The sequence below is a fragment of the Neolamprologus multifasciatus genome, chromosome 10, assembly GCF_963576455.1.
Source record: "Neolamprologus multifasciatus chromosome 10, fNeoMul1.2, whole genome shotgun sequence".
Classification (NCBI taxonomy): domain Eukaryota; kingdom Metazoa; phylum Chordata; class Actinopteri; order Cichliformes; family Cichlidae; genus Neolamprologus; species Neolamprologus multifasciatus.
Genome location: NC_140448.1, coordinates 28,072,605 through 28,098,827, shown reverse-complemented (window position 1 = coordinate 28,098,827; position 26,223 = coordinate 28,072,605). Strand labels below are relative to the sequence as shown.

General features: G+C 39.9%; 1 protein-coding gene across 3 annotated transcripts in view; it reads left to right on the top strand.

Moving 5' to 3' along the window:
- Nucleotides 1-26,223, top strand: part of tmem132e (transmembrane protein 132E) — a 483,984-nt gene that overhangs the window by 247,993 nt on the left and 209,768 nt on the right. Inside the window, exon 1 of one of the 3 annotated variants that reach the window (XM_085173741.1) lies at nucleotides 9,295-22,097. The exons of the other annotated variants lie outside the window; for them this stretch is intronic. Within the exon in view, the coding sequence (XP_085029867.1) occupies nucleotides 22,070-22,097 (28 nt within the window). The 5' untranslated portion in view covers nucleotides 9,295-22,069. Of the gene's footprint in view, nucleotides 1-9,294; nucleotides 22,098-26,223 lie in introns of those variants that run through there. 3 annotated transcript variants of the gene reach the window in all.

The window sequence follows — 26,223 nt, the reverse complement described above, 5'->3', positions numbered from 1 at the left end:
GAATTCTGTGCCTTCCGTCACTTTGAACAGCTACTGATGCATTCAGCCAGTGGTTGCAAGTTAACAGGGAAGCCAGCTGAAGCATAACATCGTTATGCCTCACCACCACTCCTGTCTTCTCATCGCTGATATTCTGTCTGTCAGATTTGACAGATTCTCTGCATTTTGTTCTAAATGTCAAGCAAGTATTTAATGGCCAGTTCTAATTAGCTAGCTTCCCTGCATTGTCTTTGTGCTTTCTGCTCTGCCCCGATGCTACGTCACAGCTGCGCAGTGATGCATATCGTCAGGTTTGCGATGAGTTAGCGCAGAACTTGAGCAAGGCAGGTTGTTTTTAATTCTCTGTAGTAGTGAAGCCCTGCCATCTTTGTTTGTATCCCGCTGTGATTTTGGTTTATTAAGTGGGCGATCTTGCTAATTAATCTTAAGTGATGTTTAATCTGCAAATCAACCAAGTCATCTATATATTGTGAAATGACTTCTTATCATCTAAATACTGATGGATGAGACTTTATATCGCCTTAACCTACTAAAACATTAGAAAGACCACCGAGGAATCCATGCTGCCTTCAATGGCAATAAAACATTTCACTACAGAGAGCTTTGTCAGATAGAACAAAAATGAAATGTGATGAATGCTGTCATAAATTTCCCCAGAGAAAACCGTGTGGTTTCCAAACAAAACATGATGTGCATTTCTCTTCCCTCAAGACACTCATAATTAAGTAGCAACATCTGAGCAGCTGTCTACGCAAACGCAATTATTTTTGAAGATATGAATAAGGTTTGCTTTCCAGCAAGAGAGCCATGATGCCAAGTACGTCATTGCATAAGCAGCAGAAAAGATAAATAAATAAATTGCCTTCTGCATTCTATATGCATCTTTTATGTAGTTTAATCAGCCAGCTAACTTAGTCATGTGGGCATGAGTGTAGCTCCTGTCTTGTTACACGTGGCCTGTGGCACTTTGATTTTTGGTGCACTTTGAAGAAAGTTTGCTTTCTGAGGCTTATGTTTGAATGCATTATGCTGTAAAAAGAACAGGTAACACAACTAGACTCATAATAAAAAGGTCCGATTTTTTTTATGTTCCATGGTTACAAAAAAGTACACCCTAAAAGAAAGTGTACTTATTGTAGCACACAGGAAAAATTCCCAGACTCTTTACCAGTAGGGCTGGGTATCCTCACTGATTTCTAGAATCGATTCAATTCCGATTCACAAGGTCCCGAATCGATTCGATCCATGATTCGATTCAATTCGATTCGATTCGATTCGATTTGATTCAATTTGATTTAAATCTGGGAAATTTTGACAGTCAGAAATATTATAATTCAGATCAGTACATTTACATATTTTTGTATCTATAAAAAGGAAGCTGACACTTTCCAGACTTTATCAAAGGTGTGAGCATCACAGCAGATGCCTTTGTGTCAAAGTAGCTGAAGATAAAACACAGAAAAACATGAAGGTGATTTTCCTGGCCTGGGATTTTATAAAAATATTCTGCAGTACATCAAAAACGAAAGAAAACCATTAATCAACTTATAAACATTACCTCTGAAGTTACAGCAGTTTGATTAGAGACACGGCTAAGTGTTTTGCATTTAGCATAATTTTAAAAAGTTTAAATTTGTTCAGTATTGAACGGCAGAAATTAGGTTTTCTTTTTGGAAGTATGTAAAAGGAAAATAAAACAGCGGCTGACAGCGCTGTAAACAACGGTAGACTTGTGCGTAACAAGCAAGCGAATAATGCAGAAAACAGATTTTTAGACGGGAAACTGTTCTTGAAGTACAGAGAGAGCTGTGCATGAAGTGTGATTTTATCTGGTGGAAGCAAAACAGTAAAAGTCAGAGGAAATTCATGACGTTTATGTGAAGCGTAGTTTGGATCTTCTTTTGCTGCTGGTTCGGTCAATAATGTTTGGAGAGAGATAAAACTAACAGCTTCAGAATCAGCACAAAAAGGACGTAAACACAAAGCACGGACCCGCCGAAACATCAGAATCAGCGAGCTGTCGGCTTTCAGCCCCGACCGTGTCCATGCCGTCAGGTGAGAAAGGCAACATCTCATTGATTCTGATCCATCGGCAGGTCCGCGCTTTGTGTTTATATCTTTGTGCAGAATCCGTGTTCCTGCTTTCACTTACTGTTTTAGCTGTTTGGTGGTTGTTGAAATTTTGTGAGGTTTCACCTGAGATTCTGTCATTTTGGGCAAAATACATTTATATTAAAAAATCATTTCAGGATTTTAATGAATCGATTTCACATTATCCAAGCCAGAATCTATTTTAATCGATAGATCGATTATAAAAACCCACCCCTATTTACCAGTGCTAAGAAAAATTGTATGCAAACTTCAGCTTTTGGATTGTTTCTTTAAGTCGGTGATTAAAACCAATGTAAACCAATTACCATTCTCTTTTTAGTCTTTAAGCTTTCCATACTTGGATGATATCTCCATCGTGTAGTGGTGATGGCTTCATGCATGACTGCACTCATGACTGCTCGGTAAGATTAACCTGCAGCCTTAATTAAATCCAAAAAGCTGGGGTGTGGGAGCACTGAAAGCTGTTAATCAGATAGAACAATTGATCAAAAATCACCTCAGAGAAACAAACACTGTTAATAAATCTGTTGTCAGAAATCGTGTGGTGCTGCAGGGTGGCATGGTGTGAAGTTACTGCACTAAGAATTCATGGTTATGCCTCATTTCTAGTTTATTATAGTAAACTGATCGTTCGCAACACGAAAGGCAGCTTCGTAATATTATATTGATAGAATATTATATCTCACACTGAGATGTTAACTGCAGATTCCTTTCGGTGTTTAGAAGTCACGTCAGTACATCGGTGGGGAATCAGGCCGTCTCTTTGTGTGGGAAAAACAAGCTGAATTGCATGAATATGGAATTCAGAAGTGCTCAACTATTATCCTACCTTCAGTAACCAGTTTTCCATCAGTATGCAGGCGTTTTGAGGACAAAAACTTAGCCTGACATTAAACATTCAACTTGTTAGACTCATTCTGAAGTTGTTTCCACCCCAGTTTCCGTGCTGTAGTGGATTTAATTTCCCTAATCAGTCACCAAAGACCAGTGTGTCCTCTTGAATCTAACGTCGCTTCGACTTAGCACTGACAGACATAGAGTGGGACATAGTAAACAAAAGTTCAACATGTTCTTCTAATAACTGTACAGTAGGGCTGCACGATTAATCGTTAGAAAATCGCGATCTCGATTCATACTTATGTGCGATCTCATTTCCAAATGACAACGATTTAAAAAAAAAAAAAGAAAAGAAAAGAAAAGACGACGATGATTGTACCGCATTTTGATCCGGGACGTAATCTGCATGAAAACAAGCGCTCACTCTTTCTGCTCAACAAATGACAAGGGCGGAGCCTTATACCACGTGATACAGAAGCTGTGCCGTGTGATGCTAAAATTAGCAGGGAAAAAACAACGGAGAACACGTCAGGGATGACGAGAAAGTGACAGGAGAAAATCCGTCCCGGTCAACCACCCAAACATCAATAACGGGAACCTTATACAGCGCTTCCCTACACCCGTCGAACTTCCGCAGGCACAAAGAAATTACGGAAGCTATTACTTATCACCTGACCAAAGATATGGCTCCATCAACACTGTGCAAAACGAGGGATTTAGGAAAATGATCAATACCCTAGACAAACGCTACACAGTGCCGTCCCGCAACTATTTTTCTATTGATGCACTACCTGCTCTATACACGCAGTGTCGAGCAACGGTGGAGACGGAATTTCAAGCAGTACAACATTTTGCGGCAACGACAAAATGTGAGACATTTGTTGTTTTTATGTTTATTTATTGTTTTTATGTTCAGTCTCAACTGTTACGAAGTCGATGTGCAGTTAATAAGTGCAATAAATATTTATACTGGAAAAGAAAATCGTGAGAGAATCGTGATCTCAATTCTAAGCCAAAAAATCGTGATTCTCATTTTATGCAAAATCGTGCAGCCCTACTGTACACTAGCTTTGCTTGAGAAAGGTCGGCTGATCACTGGGACTCCAAAGGCTCTCATTGAATTGCTGGTTTTCTAACTGAAACCACACGACTAACCAAATCATTGAACTCTTCTAAGTGGCCAGAGTCAAACAACATAGACATCAAAAAGTGCACTGCTATGTAAAATAGAATAGATATCTATATGATTTGATTAATAATTCTACATTTGTGTGACAAAGTCATCTGATTTTTTTTTTTAAATCGTGCTTTCAAAGTAATGCTTAAAATTTCTCAAATATAGTGATTTATCCTGAATTATAGTTACTACTTTTCCCTTGATACAGTAATTAAATTACTTTTATGTGGGAGCCAGATACAGACATTTATAGACTGAAAAGGCTTTAGTTGAAAATGTCACTGTGCCTCAAAGCCAGTGCTGTAAGTTTCCCCTCACTGAGCCGAATTAGGAGAGGGAAGAACTGGAAGATAAAGAGTTGGTTATCGAGACTATAGAATCTCTGCTTGAGCAATCGGTTTGTTTAGCTTGAGCTTGCTATTGTGCAATATGGCTTCTGCAGGAGGAGATGAGATGTATAATGTGAAAATCCACCAGAGGATAATCCTGTATCAGCGTCGGCAGCCATCTATGGATTCTGTACTCTGTAGAGGGTCTCACGGTTTGATGCGCTCCTTCGCACATTCAAAAACTCACTCGCATTTTCATTTACACACATACGTGCACCCATCAATCGAAAGGAATTTACACAACTGGAGGCTGTGTGTCGGTGCCTGACACGTGCCGCATGAACGATGCCTAGGAAATTGGAAATATTCACATTTCGGCTCTTGAACGTCGACGCAACAAAAAGGACGCCTCACACCGTATACCGTCTGTCATTAGACGGCTGTTCAGGGTATAGGCTGCTCATTGTACAGCATGCCATTTAACCGTTTACGCTTAATTACAGTGACACGCTGAATGCATTGCAATTACATACGCGTCAACGTGTACTTTTATTGGAAAGTGGTACTTTTTATTTGATCACAGACTCTGCAATCTAGAACATTAAGGTGTAATTGAATCAGCCGTAAATGCACAAGGCCTGTATAACTTTATTATATCTTATCTAGCCTCATCTCCACTCAGTGAGCTGTCTATTTGTTACCATTTACCAGCAATTGTTATCTGATAATAAAGACTACTCGAGCAATATGATACTCGGGCAGCGAACGCTCAGCCAGAGAATACCTGCACAATAATAGCAACTAAAGCACCATTGTACTGGATGGACTTACCCTGCCTGTGCCTAATGAAATAAAATCAGGTAGACAGGGCATGGGTGATGCTTGTTTGCTATTTCTGTCATTTATCTGGTGATCAGAAAGTCCATTTGGTGTATGATGATTATTTTCTCTGTAAACGGTGGTGGCACAAGTGGGATGTAAATGGACTGATTCTTATGTAGCACCTTTCTACTCAAGAACTCAAAGCACTTTTATGCAACATGTCTCATTTATGCAAGCCCTATTTTCTCCTATATCTTAGTGCTTTCTATCGTATGTTCACACTCTGAAGAATGCATTCAGAGAAACGGGAGGTTCATTGTTATGCCCAGTGATCCACTGGCATGCAGACTGGAGCAGCCAAGGACTGAACCGCAAGTCATGTAGTTAGTAAATGACCTGCTCTACTGCTTGAGCTACAGCCAGGAAGATGGACATTAATGTTTGTTTGTACTACAGCATACTTCTAATATGACAAAATGCATTTAACAAGTACTATATGTCATTGAAGTACTATCTTTTCATACTTTATTGAAGCTTTATTTTGCTCCTTTCCCAGACAAATATGACTTTTTGCAGCTTTTTGCCTTTTATATTAAAATCTCCCATCTGCTTTCTTAACTGCTCATTCAGTGTATGGTTGTGGGGCTGACATGGGGCAGAGGTAGCCATTCCTTCACAGTACATCAGCCTAGAAGTACCAGAGGAAACCCATTCATGCACAGGACGAACATGCAGAACTGCCCAAGGAGGAACCTATTGGTGTTATATGAGAACCGCTGCACCGCCATGAAGCCCCACTTTATGATTTACTTGCAAAATATCCTGTAAGAGCCAACTTCTTAATATGGGATGTTTTAAAGCAACATCAGCGGCTAAAAAATATAATTCTGGCACATAAAAATACACTTTAATTACTTTTAATGCACAGTTGCAGTTTCCTCAGTAACGCTGGATGTCCAGCTGTCAAACCATTTCAGCTCCCTGGAGTAAACTGCGAGCAGCTACTAGAGAAAACAAAAGCGCTGCTCCCTTCCTGATTTCTTTACACAATTAAGGCTTCGTTTCCAGGGGAATTTTTTTGTACCGGGTGCCAGAAAAAATTGCATATTCAAAGCAAGGCTTATATGCATGCAGTCTAAGCACTGATGGTGCCATTATTCTCCAGCCCTTACACTGTGCAAGCAAGTTTTGAGTTATTCAAGGCTGACTTTTTTTGGCTTAGGCATCAGAAACAGTAGTTTTACAAAGTGATATGATGCATTTAACTTAAGAATGGTTTCTGTGGCAGCTAGAAATTGTCTAGGTTGGGGTTGAGCAACCCACTGAGCTCCAAATTGCTCCTGATGATTCGGTCATCATTTTGTTGTAGCTTTATGCCACTGTTGTAAGGGAATGGATGGGTTAATGTCAGGGAAATAGTTAGGTACTCAGGGTAAAAGCGCCGAGTGCGGTCGCTTTAGGGCACATTTAGTCTTCCACCACTGCAGCTGCACCTTGATTTTTTTTCATCTCTTTAACTTTAAATATCTTAAAATTAGATTGGCAGTTGGGAAGATAAATGTCTTTTGTGTCATCAAGATTGTTTCACTGTGCTCAGGTTTATTAAGATAACAAACAATCCTTAAATCTTCAGTTCTGTTTTTGTAATAGATGTATTGAAAGTGAAAGTAAACAGATTGTTAATGCAGACGGAAGAAAACTCCATCACATCTAAAAGCCTGGCCTGGTCTGTAAATTGCCCTTGGGACTAAAACAATGGAAGTCTTTCTGTGTATGCTACATAACAAGCATAGTGTGTGCATTTTACTCTCGGGGACATAAGCAGCTCATACGTCGAACGAGGAATCTTTGAGATGCTGTCACATCAGCGGGAGTGAAACGGGGGATGATGCAACTACTCAAAAAACTTTCCAGTCCTCTTCCCACACAGCTTCTCAAACAATAAATAACTGTGGTGATAATAATAATTTAAAAAAGGTATTGTGGCTTATTTAAAAACTGGCCTTAGTCTGATAACGAATAAACACAAACCCAGCATTAAAGATGATTAAAATAAAAAAAGACCATCCTCAGACTTAATTCATGTCCTGTTATATTAATTAAAAATCTGCCTTTGCAACTAAAGGGACGTCTGAGCTCTTACAGCACAATAATATTCACGTTGTGTAGTTTGCATGAGACCACTTGATCAACCTTGGGCGCAGTTACATTCAGCACGTATAAATAAAGCATACATAATGAAACCTGCGAATCCACCCACCTCACCTTTTCAGAAATGCTATTGGAGCCGACTCTGAATGCTTAAAAAGGAGCTATTTTCCATCAAACAGTCCGCTTTCTTAAGCTTTTATCTGTGTTAGGGTCACAGGAGTACTGGAGCTTGTCCCTGCCTGTCATAGCGCAAGAGGCAGGTTAACCCTGGACAAGTCACCCACCCGTCCATCATAGAACTGCTTATGCTTTTTCTTATTTTCCATCTCCCTCGCTTGCTATTCACACTTTCTGTTTATGAGAGGTGGCCAATCAGTTGAAAAAATACTTAGAGAGAGGGAGAAGGGCACTAAAGCAGCTTGTTTTGGGCGCAGGATAAATTGGCCGAGTGAAAGATAAATAAGGAATATTTCAAACTATGAATCAAAGCTCCTCGGTAGAATGCAAAAATAAAACTATGGAGCTGGAACTGTGCATAATAAGTTCCCTTTAATTCAATAAACTACTGAAGTTACTCTCTTGCACACATTTTTATTTAACTTTTTATTTTATTTTATTATGTACTAAGACACTAAACAAATGTCAAATCAAAATAGTGTCACAGGAGGTGCTTCGTTTCTCTATGGTGTAATATTTTCTATTATATATATTTTTATAGAACAAAAATGCATTTTAATGTTCACTGTGAAAATACAGCAGCCGGCTCAAGGTGTGGTTGCTGATGTGGCCTCTAAATCTTGCACCTCAGTGGGGGGGGAGATGCTGGACGTGTCTTCATCACACAGGGATAATGGTTCTCCTGGTCCCTCACTGTGCAGTCAGCATCCAGACCCTTTCCTTCAGACCAGCTGATTAAATGCAGAGGACCTGCTTCTGAAGCCAGCACAAAGCACAGACCTGCCATTGTGCAGAGGTCATAAAAGCTAAAGAAAAACTAGAAAAAAACCCAAACTTCAATACTGTAAACTAATCTAAGCAAAACGTCGAGCAGTGAACTGACCTCTAACAAGACATACATCCTTACCCTTCTCAGACAGGTGGTGTATTGTTCCTGCCCCCTCCCCCTCGGTTCATCTCGACCTTGACCCAACACTCGTTTTGATAAGCTGTCTATCCTGAAACTGCACATAGCCGGAGGCTGAGCTGTCCAGCTTCCATACAGCCTTCAATCAGTCTCTAAAGAATGAGACTGAAAGCGGAGCTAATATGCGATGAAAAATACCATAAAAGATAAACACTGATGCAGACCTGTTTTGCTTTTGTTATTATTGCTTTCCTCCATCCTTGTTGCTATGACAGAGGTGGATGACTTCGGGCCTAACCCACTGTAAACACTTTTTACTCGTTTGTTCAAACAGACCTTTACTAATCAGGAAACGGTACGCTGCACTACAGTATCTTTGTTTTTAATACAGTATATTATTAGGTGGAAAGGAAGTGTAAAATTATGGCCATTATGATCAAATGAAATTCAATTTCATGCAGTATCTATTTTTCTATCGCTGTTTCTTGCATTACAGTTTTTTCCATTGTTTTCTTGTTACTGTAATGTTCCTTTTCTATGTTATCATAATAGACACGAGTAATTTTTCCATTGTTCTGGTATTTTGTTTTGTTCTTTGCGTTTTCTATTATTATTTGGCATTTTTTGAAGGACCTCTTGCACAAGCAATTTCCTTTGGGTTGTTTTATCTTCAAATACATTTGTTTCTGCAGTCAGTCAGAATAAGTGGTCATACCAAGGTAATTATCAGTTCATTTACTCAACTCATACGACGTCTGACCAACCAGGAAAACGTGCAGATCTGCTGGAGACACAGTGGCAGATTTTTTTTTTTAAAAAGTCATAGTTTTAGTTTAGTTTGTTTGGTATAGTTTTAAAAAAGAAAGGATGAATATGAATGTGCAGATTATCAAAGATCAGCCAATTTGAAGTGAGGAAGGAAAGCTGGGGGAAAACGCTGTCGCTTTATTCCATGAAATTAATGTTTAGTTCTACACAAGACAGTTTCATTCTCTCATCTGCAGCTATAGTGCTGATGGTCTTAGAGAAGGTAAAGATTAAATTTAAATTAAAACCTTTTTAGTCTCTGTGCACTGAGGCATTTAGAAACAGTGACGGAGTTTTACAGAGACCTAATTGTTAACTAGGTGATGGTTTTATGTATTTTAATTTCTTATCTCGAAGAGAAGCTGTTCTGGAGCAGGCTAGGTCTGCTACCGTGGTCCGTTACCACGGTTATGTACCCCAATAAGACGTAGCATTTGCTGCCCGATGAATCCTGTTTCGCAGTTCTGGGCTGAGAGTGAGCTAAAACCCTGTTCTCCCTCCTTCCATCTGGCAGACGGTTTTCACAGCATCAAAACCGTAACGACCAGACACTGCAAGAGCTTCTTCCCCCAAGCAGTCAGAGCCCTCAACTCAATACCACCAAAGAACAAATACACACATACACCTTTACAAACACCTTACAATACTCATCAAAAGACTCAAAAACAACAAAAACCCACCACAAACTCCACCTGGGAACAATATGCTTAGTTGCACACTCAGTCACATAGTTACTGAACACACATCTAAACTAATTAAATACTATATTTGCACATTTTGCATCTTGCACATGTCTTTGTCATGTCTCGTCTATAATATACTGACAGTAACTCAACCTGGTAATCAACACCTACTGCACAATCCACTTTGTATTGTCTCTGTCCGGTCTTTGTTTATCGTACAGTTAGTATTGTATAGTTAGTAATTGGTACCTTTTTATCCCTTAATTTTACCCGAATTTAGCATGTTATTTATTTGTAATAGATATATTACAAATAAATAGAGATATATCTTTTATATACTTATAAATGCACCATGGGGGCTTGGGGTGAAACAGTAGTTTGGTGCACTGTATACTGTGTGTACTGCTGTATTAACAATAAAGCTCTAAGCATCCTTCCTCACACAACCATATTTCTTTGGGTAGCAGCAGGCTGCTCTGTCAGACCCTCTCATTTTTGGAAATAATGTTTGAAAGGAAACACAGAGCATACTGGATATGACTAACACATTTCATGTGTAATAGGTGGATCTGCTAAAAGCCTGTACAATATCTTCTAGATCAAAAACCTTAGAATATTACCACTCTACAGTTTTTTTCATATTTTGCAGAGACAAAAGTTTGAGGCAATATATTATGATTTCTGTGTTACTGCAGGGACGCATTATATTGCAAAACATGTTTTACATCTGGACTCTGATTACCACCCTCTCTAGATGAAGTGTTAAGGCCCTTCTGACAAAGTTTGCATTGGGTTATGACATGTTAGCCCCCATGTGGTGAATCTGAACCAGCTATTAGGTTAAAAACTGAAATCCCTGCAGTGCCAGTCAGCCTGTTGTCAAGAATTTGAGAAATAAAGCTTTTTTTAGTGTTGAATCTAACACGCGAACTGTCAAATCGTCTGCCCTGTGGGCTTAGATTTTGCTAATGGCAGCTTATAGCTATAAATGACTCTTTTAGTTGCTCAGTTTTCTGTTAGAGGGGAAATGCTAACAGCCTGTTACTGTAAGCTGTGAAGCAGTTATATTAGAGATGGCTCTTTGCTGCCATGAAGTCTAATCTTTGTCTTTGAAAACTCATCTGAGATCTGAAGATTTCACCAGTGTCTTTTCATGAGACATCTGACAGTCACATAAAAACTCACTGACAGTGTGCTTTCGTTTGCAGCGTATAGATGTCTGACTATAAGCGTGAACTCATGAACCCATAACCTGCAGCTTTCGCATTTCTGGTTAAGGAAGAAAAGGCAGGCGTGCGTGTGAAACTGGAAGCACGATATCCACGCTGGGAAAAAGGGCCCTTGTTTGTCCTTTTTTTCTGTGTACACGAACAGTGGCGCGACCAACACGGGGCAATGCTTTTAAAATGTCACCGGTACTTGAGAAAGTCAGCAAAGTCTTGTCATGCGAAATAAGAGCTTAGGCGAAGAAGAGACTGCATGGAACTCACTTTACGTTGATCACAACAACATTTGTTCTGTTGACTTATTTATTTCCATTTTCTAGAAAAGCATACGACTTATTGGCCCCTCCATGGCATCCCTGTAATCCATGTGCAGCCTCAGCTTTTTAGTCCAGATGCCACTTGCCCTGCAATTACCACAGCTAAGAAAATACTTTTGAAAATCATTGAAAATTTCTTAGATGGAGTGAGTTTTTCTTCTACTCAATACAGTGGTCAATACCCCCCAAAAATTAAAAAAAAAAAAGTGAAAAGAATAATTACCTGTGGCATATTTAGAGTATGACGAGTGCCATTTGGATGGTGAATTGCTGATTCTCTTCCCCTGCGAGCATCAATTTCATCATCGATGTGACAGCCTTACAGCAGCTCCCTTTGCTGTTATCCTGCATGCCAATGCTCCAGTGGAGAGGAGCAGTGATACTGAAGCTGCTGAGTTGTTGCGGTGCCATTACCTGCAGAGTGTTTATGCTGCAGCTAGGCCCCTGGGAGCCTCTGGGTCCTGCTCTCCGCTCCTTTAAATACTACATGAGGGCCGTTAGGGACTGATGCTTGCACTGGGTCCCGCTTCACCTTTAGTAGTGCTTTTCGATCTTTCCCAGTCCATTTAAGTTAACTAAAAAAAACGACTAATGGATTGTGTGGGAAAAGAGCATACTATCTTTACAAAGTCATGTTTCATGATGTATATACTCAATGGCCACTTAATTAGTTACTGAATTTATGCTCGTTTTATTATATTTTTGTCTTTAAAACTGCCTAAATTCTTTTTGGCATCGAGTTTCAATTTGCTGTAAACACTCCTCAGACATTTCTGTCCGTATTGACATGATAACATCATGGATCTGCAGCTGACGAATCTGCAGCAACTGTTGGATGTGAATATCCTATTTCACCACATCCTGAATGTGCTCTATTGAACTGAGATCTGAGGGCTGTGGGGACCATTTTAGTACACTGAACTCATTGTCATGTTCAGTAAACCGGTATGAGATGATTTTAGCTTCATGTCATGGTGCTGTATCCTGCTGGAAGGACTCAGCAAAAGAAGACGGGTACACTGTGATCAGAAATGGATGGATGTGGTCAGCAACAATACTCAGTCATGCTGTGGCATTCAAATGATGTTCAGTCGGTACTAACGGGCCCAAAGTGTGACAAGACAATAACCCTCACAATGTTACACCACCAGCAGCTTGAACAGGGATCCTCTGTGAGCTGTAGCCTCAGTTTCCTACTCTTAGCTGGCAGGAGTGGCACCCGGTGTCGTCTTCTCTGTAAACCCCACAGATGTTTGTGCGGGGAAATCCCAGTAGATCAACAGTTTTAGATGAGCCTGTGTGGCACCAACAACCACGCCACATTCAGAGCCACATTCAGAGTCACTTAAATCACCTTTCTTCCTCATTCTGGTGCTCAATATCAACTTCAGCAGGTTGCCTTGACCCTTTCTGAATGCCTTGAGTTGCTGCAGCAGTTGAACACGTGTACCTAATGAACCCGCCAAATGAGTGTAGCTTGCTAAATGTGCAAATTTCTGTGATAATGGTGAAAAGTCTTTAGATTTAATGTCAAAGAAACGTAATAATATCAGAGTTTGTTGCAGATTACAATTGATTTCTTTAAAAAAAAACTTCCTGTAATTTCCGTAGTTATGGTTTGAGTTTGACAAATGTGCAATTAAACAGCAGTTATTTTTTGACAAATTACAGTTATACCTGCAAACTGCAAACAAGTGTAAGTGAGGAAGAGCAGTGTATGTGTAATAAAAGGAATGTACAAACTGCAGATTAAGCAGCTTCAGTAGTAAGAATTACCGGCACTAGCTATATGTCGTGCTAGCTGGAAAATGCTAGCTCAGCTGTAAATATGTAAATAAAGGTGGCAGCTGCATAAAAAAATGAACATGTTTTTTTTAGCCTCTTGGTTTCTCATATTTGTACTCATACACATAAAACAGGAGACCTCTTTTCAAAAACTCTTACAACTTACGTTTCCACTCCCTTTAATAAGAACATTTTTGCATTAATGAGAATATTTGCATAGTAAAATCTGACCTTTTTATTAATAGGCTTTTGAAAGGTCAAGAAATTAGATTTAAATCATTTTATGTTAGTCATCTCAAGACTTAAGGTCACACAGATAAAGAGGAAATTACTTAGGTGGCATGTGTTTAGCAGAAACTGGGTAAGCAAGATTTTCCATTTGATCGAATAAAATTAAATGTTATTCTCATTGTCTAAGCCGTAGAAATTAGACTTTCATAATGGGTTGCCCTACTTAGAATGTAGAAGTCAAGTAAGTACAGTCTGGATCATCTTTGTTTTACAAATATTACAGGAAAAACCCCTCTTTAATAATTCATAGATGAAACTAATTTTGCTTCACTTCCCTGCCAGAATGCCCTTGATCCACTTTGACCTCTGACTACTGCAAGGAGTTGCTCCAATTCTGGAAAAAGATGCTACTCATCAGTATATTGAGATAATGCTTATCTGTGATTTACAAATAGTCAATCCAGATATTCATGCTTTCAAAAGTGCGATTCGATGCACTTATGTGCCTATCTGGCAATCCAGTAAAGGAAAACCCAATCTGTCGGCAAAGTAGCAACACGGAGGCAACATTTCTCGTATTGATTATTTGGTCTGAAATTCATAGTCGGTGCCAGTGTCTTCTGAAATTCAATTCACTGGCTCCAGCAGTTTACTAATGCTCTTCTTCATTTTCCTTTTCTCTGGTTTGAACACGAACTCACCTCTGCACTCTCTCTGCATAATTACAAATCTTGCTCATTGGCTTCTGGCTCATCTGTTTTTGTGTTATTTGCTCTGGAAAGTCTCACCCTTGCCTTGTGGCCTAAGATATTCATCTGAGGGTGGAAGCTGGACTCTTTTAATGTTTTTTAAGCATTTGTGTGGGTAGACAGTCTCGTTTGAGGAGTGCCAAAACATGAATCAGAATATGGAAATTCAGGGTAGAGTGCAGGCTAGTAGACCTCTTGTGTTGTCAGTGAGAAAGACTATTGGAAGTAGAGCAAGTAGAGCAGAGCAAATGTGTCTGGTCCCTTTTAAACGTGTAATGTGATCTGTTATTGATGTAGGACAGTTTCCAGCAGATGCTTTCCTCCACTGGGAGGTCAGAGGTTAGGGTCAGCTGCTGAGGAACAGATAGGAAGCGTGTTAGAGCTTTGTCATTTTATTGATCGATAGACCCCTTTAAGGAAAAGGCTAAATGGTTGCGGAAGCTGTGGTAATAAATTAGTTTTTAGTGATCTTTCCTTACGTTTAAGTTACAGAAATTAGATTTGTGACATATGGACGCAGGGTGTTGTGTTGGTGCGAATGCAGAGCTTTGCAGGTCCACATCTAGTTGTTGTTGATGTGACCAATGCAAAAAACAAGGTGCAATCTGCACTACTCTTGTTTATGTTTCTGCTGTTAATGTGTGAACTCCGGGTCAGGGTCAGCCATATAGCCGGAAAACAGTGTCACGATATTTCAGTGGACTTTGTGGCACTAATATTTTTCAATGACTTGGAGAAAAAATACTTTTATTGGCGATTACAGCTTGCAGGCAGTAGTGTAAACAAAATAAAGGTCTTTTTCTATTCTTTTTCAATAAATGCCACTGATGACAGACTACTTAATTAAGAGTGTGAATCTATTGCCACAAGGTGCCAACAGTAGCATTGCAGTACAATAGCAGAGGCACAGCATAACTCAAATGTAAGAACAAAAGTTGCTTTGGTAGTGTTTTGAATAGAAATTTTAAGTATAACATAAAGTGTACTCCAGTCTTAAACGGTTAACATAAACAAAAACTTAACTCTAGAAGAGCTGCACAATATTGTTACATAATATAATTACATTTAAAAAGTATTTCCTGTCTGGGATGTTATATGTTAGAAGCACAACACTAATTTCCATCCATTTGATCCTCCTGTCTTATAGAGTGCAAGCTGGCGAGTGCTCCAGCAATGCTTGGTTCAGCCATTTGTTTACTTTTGGGTCTCACGTAAACACCTGGCGGTGTCTCCTCTGTTTGTGGGTGGCCTGTTGTACTCGATGGTGTGCTTTTACCTCAACTGGTGAAGCAAGTTTGTTGTTTTTCATCTTTAGCGAGAGCAGTTTTCTTGCATGACTCTCACTGTCGGACATGCCTGGGCCTGTGTTGTTGTTGTGCATGCTAGGAGATGTTAATGCATGGCGTTGCTATGTCATTGACCTGATATGGTAGATTTTTATGAAGCATAAACATTTAAACTGCTATTGCCACAAACAGTTGGATATATCAGAGTCCTACTGTCAAAAGGGAATTATTCTAAGGTAAACTAGTATGTTAGTGTGGATGCTAAGCTTAACTTGAGCTACTTTTGGTTGCTCCCTTTTTTTACAGGGGCCCTCCACAACAGGCAGCTCAATTTTATTTGTCATATTTTTACGCCGGGCACCCTTCCTGACGCAACCTCAAAGGGATTTATATCTCCTCTGTTAAGCTTGGTTTCAGCGAGTAATCCAAACCAGCCGATAACATAGTCACCCCTAGCCTTTTATTTTGGAGGTCTTTCATCTTATGTTAGCTAGCCCATCTTTATTACCCATATATTTCTATGTTTGTTTAAATCCAAGTTTTGGCAGTGCTCTAAGTTTTGTTTGTTAGAAATGCTTTAGTCAGAACATGCCATGCTATCTTTAGGTGTCTAACTAGCTAGCTAGCTAACTGCTATCTTGTAACTCCCCTAAACTTCCTAAGTCCTTTCACACAGATGTATGAATGGTTACACAAACACCTGGGAAAACAGCCACATCGATCATTTTCTTGGAGATGAAATGAATTTGGGCTTTAACTCTCTGTGGTATCCCAGTGCTTGTTTGCTAGCGAAATGAATGGCTATGTCAGACTTAACAAGCAGGCAAATCATGGTTTAGGTTAGAAACCACACAGTGTTTTGTGCCCTGGAGAACGTGTTAAAATGTGTAGTCTGAGAGCTCTTTTGACAGCCAAAAAACAAACAAAGTAATGCATTACAAGTGACTAAAATATGTGCAAGCAGGCCTTTCCTGCTTGTGTGACACCATAAATAGACAGCCTAAACAGAGCATTGTCAACGTTGCGCATTACCTATTGTTCCCCTTAAAGATAAATGACCTCAAGCTGGTTGGCATGTTTGCTCCTGCAGCTAACTTACAATCATGCATGGACACTGTGTTTGATGGCCACTGTCAGGATTTATCAAAGGCATCCTGGACATGTATCAGGTGCTCGACACAAACAAATCCCTCAGAGGAAGCAGTCAGTTTATGACTCTCACCCAAGTGCGTGCCATCTGTGAGTTAAGGCTCCCATTTACCACTTCATACGCAAGAAATATTGCTGTGAAATGCCGAGAGCGGTGGCAAATGACCTTTTTTTCCTCTCCTGCAAGAGGCAGACTCATCCCAGTATATTGTAGGAAGTGAGGTGCATCTGACATCTGCTTGAAACTAAAGCCCAACAAGGCTCTCTGTTCTTTTTTTCTTTGCGGGAGATGTAAGACCCTGCAGACATGAGAGAGGCAAAGCTGAGACAAGATTTGAACTCCCAAGTCAAATTACAAAAGGCAAATGACATTAATATCACACAAGGTTTGGCAGCTCCTAAGTACATGCAAGGAGACAAGTCAGCCTTACCCTCTCCCTTTCTCTTGCTCTCTCTGTCAGCCATGTCAGTTTTTCAGACAAATGCTTGGGGGGCCTTGATAGGTTTCCGCCTTTACACAGAAAGTGGGTGATCACCAGCTTTTTCTTTTATAGAATAGAGGAAGGATGCTCTTGTTTAGCGGTTTGTTTGCTGACTTCCCACCCCCTCGCCTATGTCAATCCTTTGCTCCATTTGTTTTCTGTTTTTTTGTTCTTTGTGATTTGCAGATACAACTCTTTTTTCCTGTGTGCTTTTCATGTGAATATTTAAATTATTTTTAAGGTTAGTCACTTGTTTTAATCGCAAATCTGTTTGTCTTTTTCACACAATAACATGAGTGCTTCCCATTAGCGTGGTTGTTGAACTCGTTAATCGCTGTTACAATCACAATTAGCATATACGCATTTGTTAATTTGTTCTTTAAAATGATCCCAGCAGGATGCTGTGATGTAAGTCTGCGTGACTGATAGACAGGTGACTGTTTAAATAGCTCATCATAATATCCAGACACGCCATTGCTGTGTCAAATGAGTTCCCAGGACATATGAGCTTATTATGAAGGTGTCAACTTCAGTTAAGGTCTGTGGATAATTAAAAAGTGATGCGTGTCAGTGACATCTATCCAATCATACTCTCAAATGTAACCATAAAGCTCACTAAATCAATCTATGGTGTTTTGTGCCTTGGCGTTATTTGCTTGCTGTCCTGCAAAATCAAAAATAGGTCAGATCTTTGCGTGACCTGGACTACATGGTTCATGCTGTAAACATTTCTCTGTGTGTACACAATAAGCTTTACGAGTCTAAGGCTGCTATGCTTGGAGAGGTCTGACATTTAATTTATTTTTGTGCATTACTGAACTATGTAGTCCTTTTTGCAAACGATCCTCAAAGCTGAAAAAATAAAGCGGGAGAGCACTGGCTTTGTGGCTGCAAGGTCTTGGTCTTGAGGGGGAAACTTCTTTTTTTGTGTGGTAAGAATATTAATAGTGGCTTTATCCATATTTGCTCGGTTTTAGATGTGCTACACCTAAATTATTATAGCAATGAAGGATGCAATAGTTCAAGTTGTCAGAGGCCATTAGAGCATCTGAGCATCCTGATGTCCTCTCTGTGTCATTTAACAAATTCATTATATGAAGTCATGAGCGGCTATATGGTGTAGTCCTTCACACATTTGCCTAACCAGTGAAAGAGATCCCTGGTTTGAGCCAGGGAGGAGGCGAAAATCTCTTTGGGGTTGAGTCAGGAAGGGCAACCGGCGTAAAGACTTGCCAAATCAAATATGCTACCCGCTGTGAGGACCCAGTGTGAAAAAGGGAGCAGCCGAAAGTAGCTTTATTCCATAAATTCTTGATTTTCAGGTAATAGTCTCAACGACAGTAACAGAGGGGGGGAAAATTGAGGGTAATAAGCTGACCTGGCAGTCGGCTCCATTAGACTACATGCGCTGTGTGTGTTTTGGAGCAAGCTTCTTGTTAAGATCTTACACTAAAAGATTAAGAAAAACATCTTGTAGAACATTTTTGGAATTATTTCTTATCTCAGAAACCACAAAAATGTGGCAGATAAATAAAAATGAAATTTGTTTCCTACCTGTGGAATAAACTACTATATTTTGCTCTGAGAGGGTCACCCAGAGAAAGATATCTCTGCAGCAGCTCCCATCACACACTAGTGTGTGCATGTTCACAGCGCCCATGAGTCATATCGGTCAGGTCAACAGCTTCCTCTTCAACACACACAAAAAGAAGTCCATAGAACAGGCAAAACTTTAAACAAACACAATGACAGTACACCAAGGTAATGCACATTTTGAACCCACAATACAGATCTTAGCACAAAAATTCATATGAATGCAAATGGTTGATTTTAAATGATGCCTAAGTTTTAGACTTTAGTTATTTTGCAGAGACTCCCACGATGATATGTGGATATGTGATGCACTTTCCGTGGCCCACCGTGACCGAGACTTCTGTTGCTATTAATCACATCTGACCAGAATTCATCTTCAGGATCGCAATCCTGTGGCCACATGGGAAATGAGTAATTGAATTGTGACAAAGTGGATATCTCGTTACAGTTCAAGGAATCTCTCGAATGATTTTTCTTACTGAAAGCTTTCGGACTTCCTGTTGGTGTCATCTTGTAGCCGGCTTTGGTTGCATGCAGAAAAAAAATGTCTCTGTAAAGAGCAAATCTTGAACTACAAAATATCTGGACAGTATTCTTTTTAATAGCTTTGTTAAAGAATGGCTGACGAAGAGAACAGGAATTCATGGGTCACATATAGATAGATAAACTATATGTAAAACCCAATGTGCTAAGTCTACAGTCTTTCCTTTGGCCAGCAGAGGGTGAGCTGCCTGTTTTGTAAATCAGGGTGACCATTGGAGTCAAAAAGCAGAGTAAGCTTTAGGCCAAGCTTAGCTCATTATTGACAGTTTGCTACTGTATAACGTTCAGCTCAGGGCTTGACGGTGGGTTTTGCATGACGTCATGGTGGCTACCTCTGTGTTGTATACACTGGGGATTCTGGTGCAACTATAGGCAATCTATCCTGCCCCAGACATGTAGTCGCAGCAAAAACGTCTGGCACAACTTCACCTACTTCCAAGGTGCATGGAGAGGATGAGAAACTAACAACGCAGGAACTCCAGCGACACTTAAAAATAAAGAAGGAACAACTTTATTAGCGCGTTTCGGCTTGTGGCCTTCTTCTAACACTCTTTCCTTTCATGTATTTCTCGCATGTATTATATTAAGATAGGTGGGGATTATGTTTTTCTCCTCCTGTCTTTATCGTTAATGGTGTAGTCCAGTATTTACTTGGGCTGTGACTTAACCCATTAGCCAATACCAACCTGTTATACGTCAGCTGGTTTACCTATGAAGATGTGACTGATGTGACTCGATTGTGGTTCATTAAAGATAACAAATAGAATTTGTATAATTTTTTTCATTGGTGTAACATTACTTTAATTCATAACACTTATCGTGTTATGAAGCTGCCGGTTGTACTTTGTTTTACTGTAGTTTTGCATTTGTTTCAGGTTCGAAAATAATGAACACACTGTCACATTATGTCATTTCTGTTCAACGTATTTGAGGATGCAAACAGAGCTACTCTGTCAGCTGTCTTATGTAAGAACAGAGCACCCTTTGAACATGGTGCAGCATCCCGCTTGCAATCTTTTTCATATTCACCAAGCTTATTTTCCATATGATTGGGACACTGAAGGCAATCAGTGATGTATTGAAAATGGCCTGTGTTCTGCTTGGTCTGTCTGATGTGACAGCCTGTGGCAGCACAGTCCCACTTATCAAGAATGTTGAAGAAATTCTGCTTCTCAGCCTCCCTTTGTGTCCCATCCACCTGATAACAGAGTACTTTGGATTTTCCATTTTTCCCATGAAGCGATCTCCATTGATCACGAGGTGAGAGCAGGCATTGAGGTTGTCTGGCTGACTGAAAGCAGTGTGCTCTGATAAGATTAGGGTGAGCATTACTGAATGGGAAGAGGCACTTGCACGTAAGTGAAGCAGCAAGCAGGATGAATTTGAAGTGCTTGGATGGCACTGGTGAGACAATTACTGTCGCGTGCCAAGGCTGTGTTTTCAAAAACGCATGCATGAAAATGAGGAGAGAAAATCAAAAAATGTAGCATCTTTCAAAGTGAAGTCTTCATCCTTTGCTGCAGGTTTGCAAAGCACGCAAAGCTCTAAATTCAATATTTTCCCCAAACCATTTGCCCTTGCTTTGAAAAGAGACAGTCGCTAAAGAACGCCGTCTTTCTCCAGAGACTCGGCTATTATGAGACTACAATTTTTATACCAGTGACACTAAGCAATATTTGCTTTCTCATATCCTGTGCCTTGCCAATTAAGCTTGCAATGTGGGCTGGAGGATATAGTACAAATTAATAGAGCTGCATCTGAGGAAAGCAAGAAAAAATGAGACAGTGAAAAGCACAACATCAATATGAGCAGGTATATACGACTCGGTGAAGACATTTAGAGAAAAGCGCTTTACCTTGTGGCAACACTAAAGCTGCTTCTTCATTCTGTCCTTTCACTTAAACGATAACAGTCTAAGTAAGTATTTTTGCATTGTGAGGTTGTTATTTACCTCAGTTCTTCTCCAACTTTTCCAAACGCAGACACTAAACTGAGCAGAATCAGAATATTAATCCCTAAAGAACAGGAACACAAATGGGTTTGACAACTTTGTGACTTCGTCTTAATTAGATGTATTGGACATTTGCACAAATGAAATATCCAAATCTGATCTATCATCTGATTATCATCACATACACTGAGGTTTGTCATGATACTAAGAACCTAAAATCTTTTCCATTTTAGAGAAAAACCATCACTGGGTCATTGGTGTCATACTGTCTTTGGCTGGAATCTGTATATTCAGTCTAATCAACTTATGTAAGGCGCTGTTGTCTAAATACATACTCAGGCTGTTTGCAGATTAAATACGAGTGTGTGTAAAACTAAGTGAACTTTGAGACGAAAAAACAAAACATGCATTATAGCCTGTTAATTGTTGCGGGATCATGCTGCTCTCTTTGGCTACATTTTTTCTTTTATTTTCTTATTATTTTTACGGTTTAATTATCCTTAAAATCTTACAACATAATTTCCATTCGGTTTAAGTCCGTTACTGTTTTTGAATTGATTGAACTGTGTTCTGCCTTTTATAACTTAAATGGGATATTATAGTTGTAAACTGCCCTAGAGCTCCCTCTAGTGGCCGCTTTGTAATATGGGTTCGGTTACTTTGGGAAAGGAAAAAATGAGAACGTGAAGAAGAAATAAAAGATGGCGGAAAGCGATACCGTAATGTTATTGTTCTAAGCTGATACGGACCTTAAAATGTTGTTGCCTTGGACAAGATATGTCTGTAAGTATGAGTGTCGATAAAATAATTATTATCTTTTGTTTTGTGTAAAAATGGTTCGATAATTTGTACATTTGAAAGTTTTATCTTGTTAGCTTGCAGTAAGAGTGTAACAAGCTAGTTTACAATGTTAGTTAGCTAATACAGTATTTTGTACTTTCATTTTTACGATGGTCAAAGAGAAGGCAATAGTCAGAGACCATTCTTCAATAAATCAGCGCAAAAAGGAAACAAGTCTGGTTATTGGAGCATTGTTATCTCGCTGTCTAGCTGGTGAAACTAAGAGACTCGGGGCGAGGACAGCATAAACTGACTTTTTTTTAAACAGGTCTATTTTGGGTTACCTACAATGGATCTATGATTGTTTTCCCACGTACTGTATATGTCTTGTATATATTTTCCAGAAACTGTGATAGATAGAAGTATTAGCAATGCTTTTAGCATGAGGTTTCACTTTGAGATATTGGATCTTATCTTTTACTTTAATGCATAAATGCAATAGATTACTAAAGCCTGATGTTTCCCATGAGTAACAGTTTGTCAACACAACAAAGGACCAGTCGAGAAAATTTGACCAGATAACAGGATTTCTGCAAGTCCTGAGCTCCATATAGCAGGTGGATAGTGCCACATGAATTGAATTCAACATTAAAAGTTGAACAAATCCCCTCAATAAGCTTTAGTTCTTGTCCAAATTAGAAATTAGACTGTACTTGGCTGACCCGAATCTAGTCTGATTTATTGCTACTCTCCAGAGGCCTTTAGCTAAACCCCCCGTCAGTTATCAGCAAGCTACATTTTGCTGTTTGCCAGCCACCTCCTACCCACTGACTGTTGTCCAACAGACAGGGCTTTAGACAGGTGCTAGGCTCTGACATTTAGACCCCCTATTGTCCTCGCCTCCTAATCCTTCTATTGTAAGCGATTAGCAATATCCTGGTGCCCGAGCTCTGGAAGGGGCGAACAGTCTGTGTGGGATGGGAATGGTGCCACAAATGAACAAGGACAATGCTGCGTCACTAACTACGCTGTCTAATTTCATTATGTTGACGTGTTAGTGCTTCATTGGTTCTGCGTGTGTTTGGGCCTGATATAGGGAAGACAGATTGCACATGATGGACAGCAGTGGTCAGTTTGGTGGGCGGGTCAGCTCTTTGTCTGAAGAATTTCGAATGGCCCTGCTGTTTTTTTATAATTTAATGAAGTGGATTGTCAGAAGGCTAAAGGTTAGGCTGCTTATAAATAACTGGAGCACAGCTTCTTCCTTCTTCAAATAAAACATTGAAAAATAATTGGACGTGAGATGGTAGACAGGACATACTGTGCTGAGATTGATAACAGATAGACTCGTGTTTCTGTGATACCCTTCAATCTAGCAAACGGCTCTCAAACAAAGGATGCAGTAAAAAAGGAGGGAAAAGACCTCGGTGGGATGGAGTAAGGGAGCTGCGAAGTAGAACAAGATATTGACAGAAGTAGCCCAGAGCAGACCGAAGGGTATGATGCAAAGAAGGGCAGTTATTTGTCTAACTTAAGCCAGGATCATCGGCTGTTGCTCCCTACCAACAGAGTGGAGTCAGAAGTTCAGTGTGCAGATCTATGTCGAGCTCTGACAATGATTTAAAGCCTTCTGCCCTTGGTTTAGCAGTAGCCCGCATGAATTTCAACTAGTCCATTGGCTAATATCGAATATGGTGCCTGGCACCTGAGCCCACATTTGCAATGCAGCATTAAATGGGGGCAGACTTTTACTGCTGCATTATGAATTATTCATGTAGTCTATGTGCTCTATGTTTATGTAAATTTAAAAATGAAATCATGTTTACAAAATGTAGAGAATTATATTGATTGTCCCTGAAAAGATGAAAAAGCCAACAAAATGAAAATGGCACGCGTATGTTATGCGAGCGCATCGATGAAAACATTGACCCACAAAACCTCGATGTTGGAAACAATCCTGTCAGTCTTGTACGTTCAGATGGATAGATCACAGTATAGATGCTTGATTGCATTGAGATGTAGGGGATTAGGAGGCCAAGTCACCACAAAAAACTCCTTGCTGTGTCCCTTTAAGCCATTCCTAATTAATTTCTGCAGTGTGGCAGAGTGTATTATCTTGTTGAAAGAGGCATCAGGGATAACCACTGCCATGAAAGTTGGATGCAGCGGTTAGCGCTCTAGCCTTCTCCCACAGTCCAAAGATACACTTGTTAGATTAATTGGTGATTCAAAGTTGGCCAAAGGAAAGTGAGCATGAATGTTTCGTCTCTCCATGTCAGACCTGCAATAAACCGGCAGCCTGTCCAGGATGTACTAACCCTGTGACAGCTTGCAAAGGCTCTCTTGCCCTTTTCTCCTGCTTCCGCCACATCAGGTCCAAGCAGTGGATGTTCACTCGCTGCCAAATATATTCCAACCCTTGACAGGTGCCATTGTAACAAGATAATCAATGTTATTAAGTTCACCCTGTCAGTGGTTTTGATGTTGCGGGTGATCGCTGTATATGGAAAGCACAGGGTGAGTGCTGTATTATATTTGGTATCTTCATGAGCTGTAGGCAGCATGGTTTTATCCAACATGTGTCTCATGCTTGCTGATCATTTAGAAGTGCAATGCAGGCTATTCTAAGCCAACCTTTCTAACAATCTAACGTATTTTTCAAGGGGAAGAAATGACTTCTATTATTAATACAATTAATTATTGAGTGTTTCTCTATAAATATGAAGTCCAGTTTACAGTAATAGAAGAATTATTGATTTTTAAGGCACTTTTTTGGGCTGAAGATGATTTGCAGGACTTGTAATGATTTATTTACTTAATAAATGAGTACACATTTTGTTAACCTTTCTTCACTCTGGCTATGAACTCTTGGAGAGGTCGTTTTTAAAACTCCCAGCCTCTCTTTCTTCTAAAAATGGCAAGATCTTCAAAATGGCAATAACTTATTATTAAAGTGAGGTTAGAGAAGCATCAAGGACAATTTGATTGAAATGTAATGTTCACAAATAATACCCTGCAGCACTCTATTCTACAGCGCATGCTTTTAAAGGTGCAGCTGTCTCTCCCATTGAATGGGTTGCACGTTTGAAATCCTGCTACCCTGTTTTTGAATTAAAACTGAAGTACTTTAATGTAAAAGTACTTTAGTAAAAATGAAGCCAAAGTCAAAATGTATAAATTTCAATTCCCCGAAGCAGATCTTTTTCTTTTTACTTGTCTCGGGTGAACTACAGTGGAGTTATCTGTCCCATTGTGCCATAAATCACTGTTGGAAAACCCTCAGCTCATTTTTTTGGTACTACTTTCCTGATGTTGACCAACGGAGCATGTGCCGCCAACCTGTTTTTTTTACAAGAGAGCGAGTTAGAGTTGGAGTTATTAAAAAGATAGCGAGCCATAATTCCATTCCGAGTAGCTGCCCCCAAACTCACCTCTCAGATGAAAGCCACCAGATGGCCTGCTGTCTCATCTGGCTTACGAAAACACACACTTGTTGTGTGCAGCGCAGGGAGGCGGCGGAGGCACAGATAGGATGGAGCAGGCCTCTACGAGCACAGTAAAGACTTCTGACCCGGTTTTTCCTGCAGTGTCAACTCCCAGTGCCAGTCCACAAGGCTGAGTGCAAAACATGCTGGTATAATCCTCAACACTGGAAAACAAGAAAATAATGACTTTATTCAGTTCCCATCAAATTTTTGTCAGTTAATTTGCAGTTTTTAACACAGCTCGCTGCTGTTTTAACATACTTACACCTACTGTAGCAGCGTGTACCAGTATGGAGATTAATGGTATGCTGTTTAACTTCTATACAGTATATAGTGTTCACATTTACCCTAAGAAATCTCCCGCTTGCCATTTCCTGTATCTTCTCCTCTTTGTCTGTCAACGGTTTATGTGCTTGGTTTGCCCCTGTCGGCAACCTCTTTTCTTTTGTTTGGGAGAAGAACACAAAAAATTCTTCACTGTCAGTGTAAAATCTGCCACCTAGGCGAGAGAGAGAGGGAGAGTGCTCCTGTCGCATCAATTTACTCCATCAGAAATGGCGAAACAAGTGAAATCGAGTGTGGAGAAAAAAACACGGGCACCCAGAATTGCCTCACACACTGATACGCAGTGAAGCAGGGCAAAC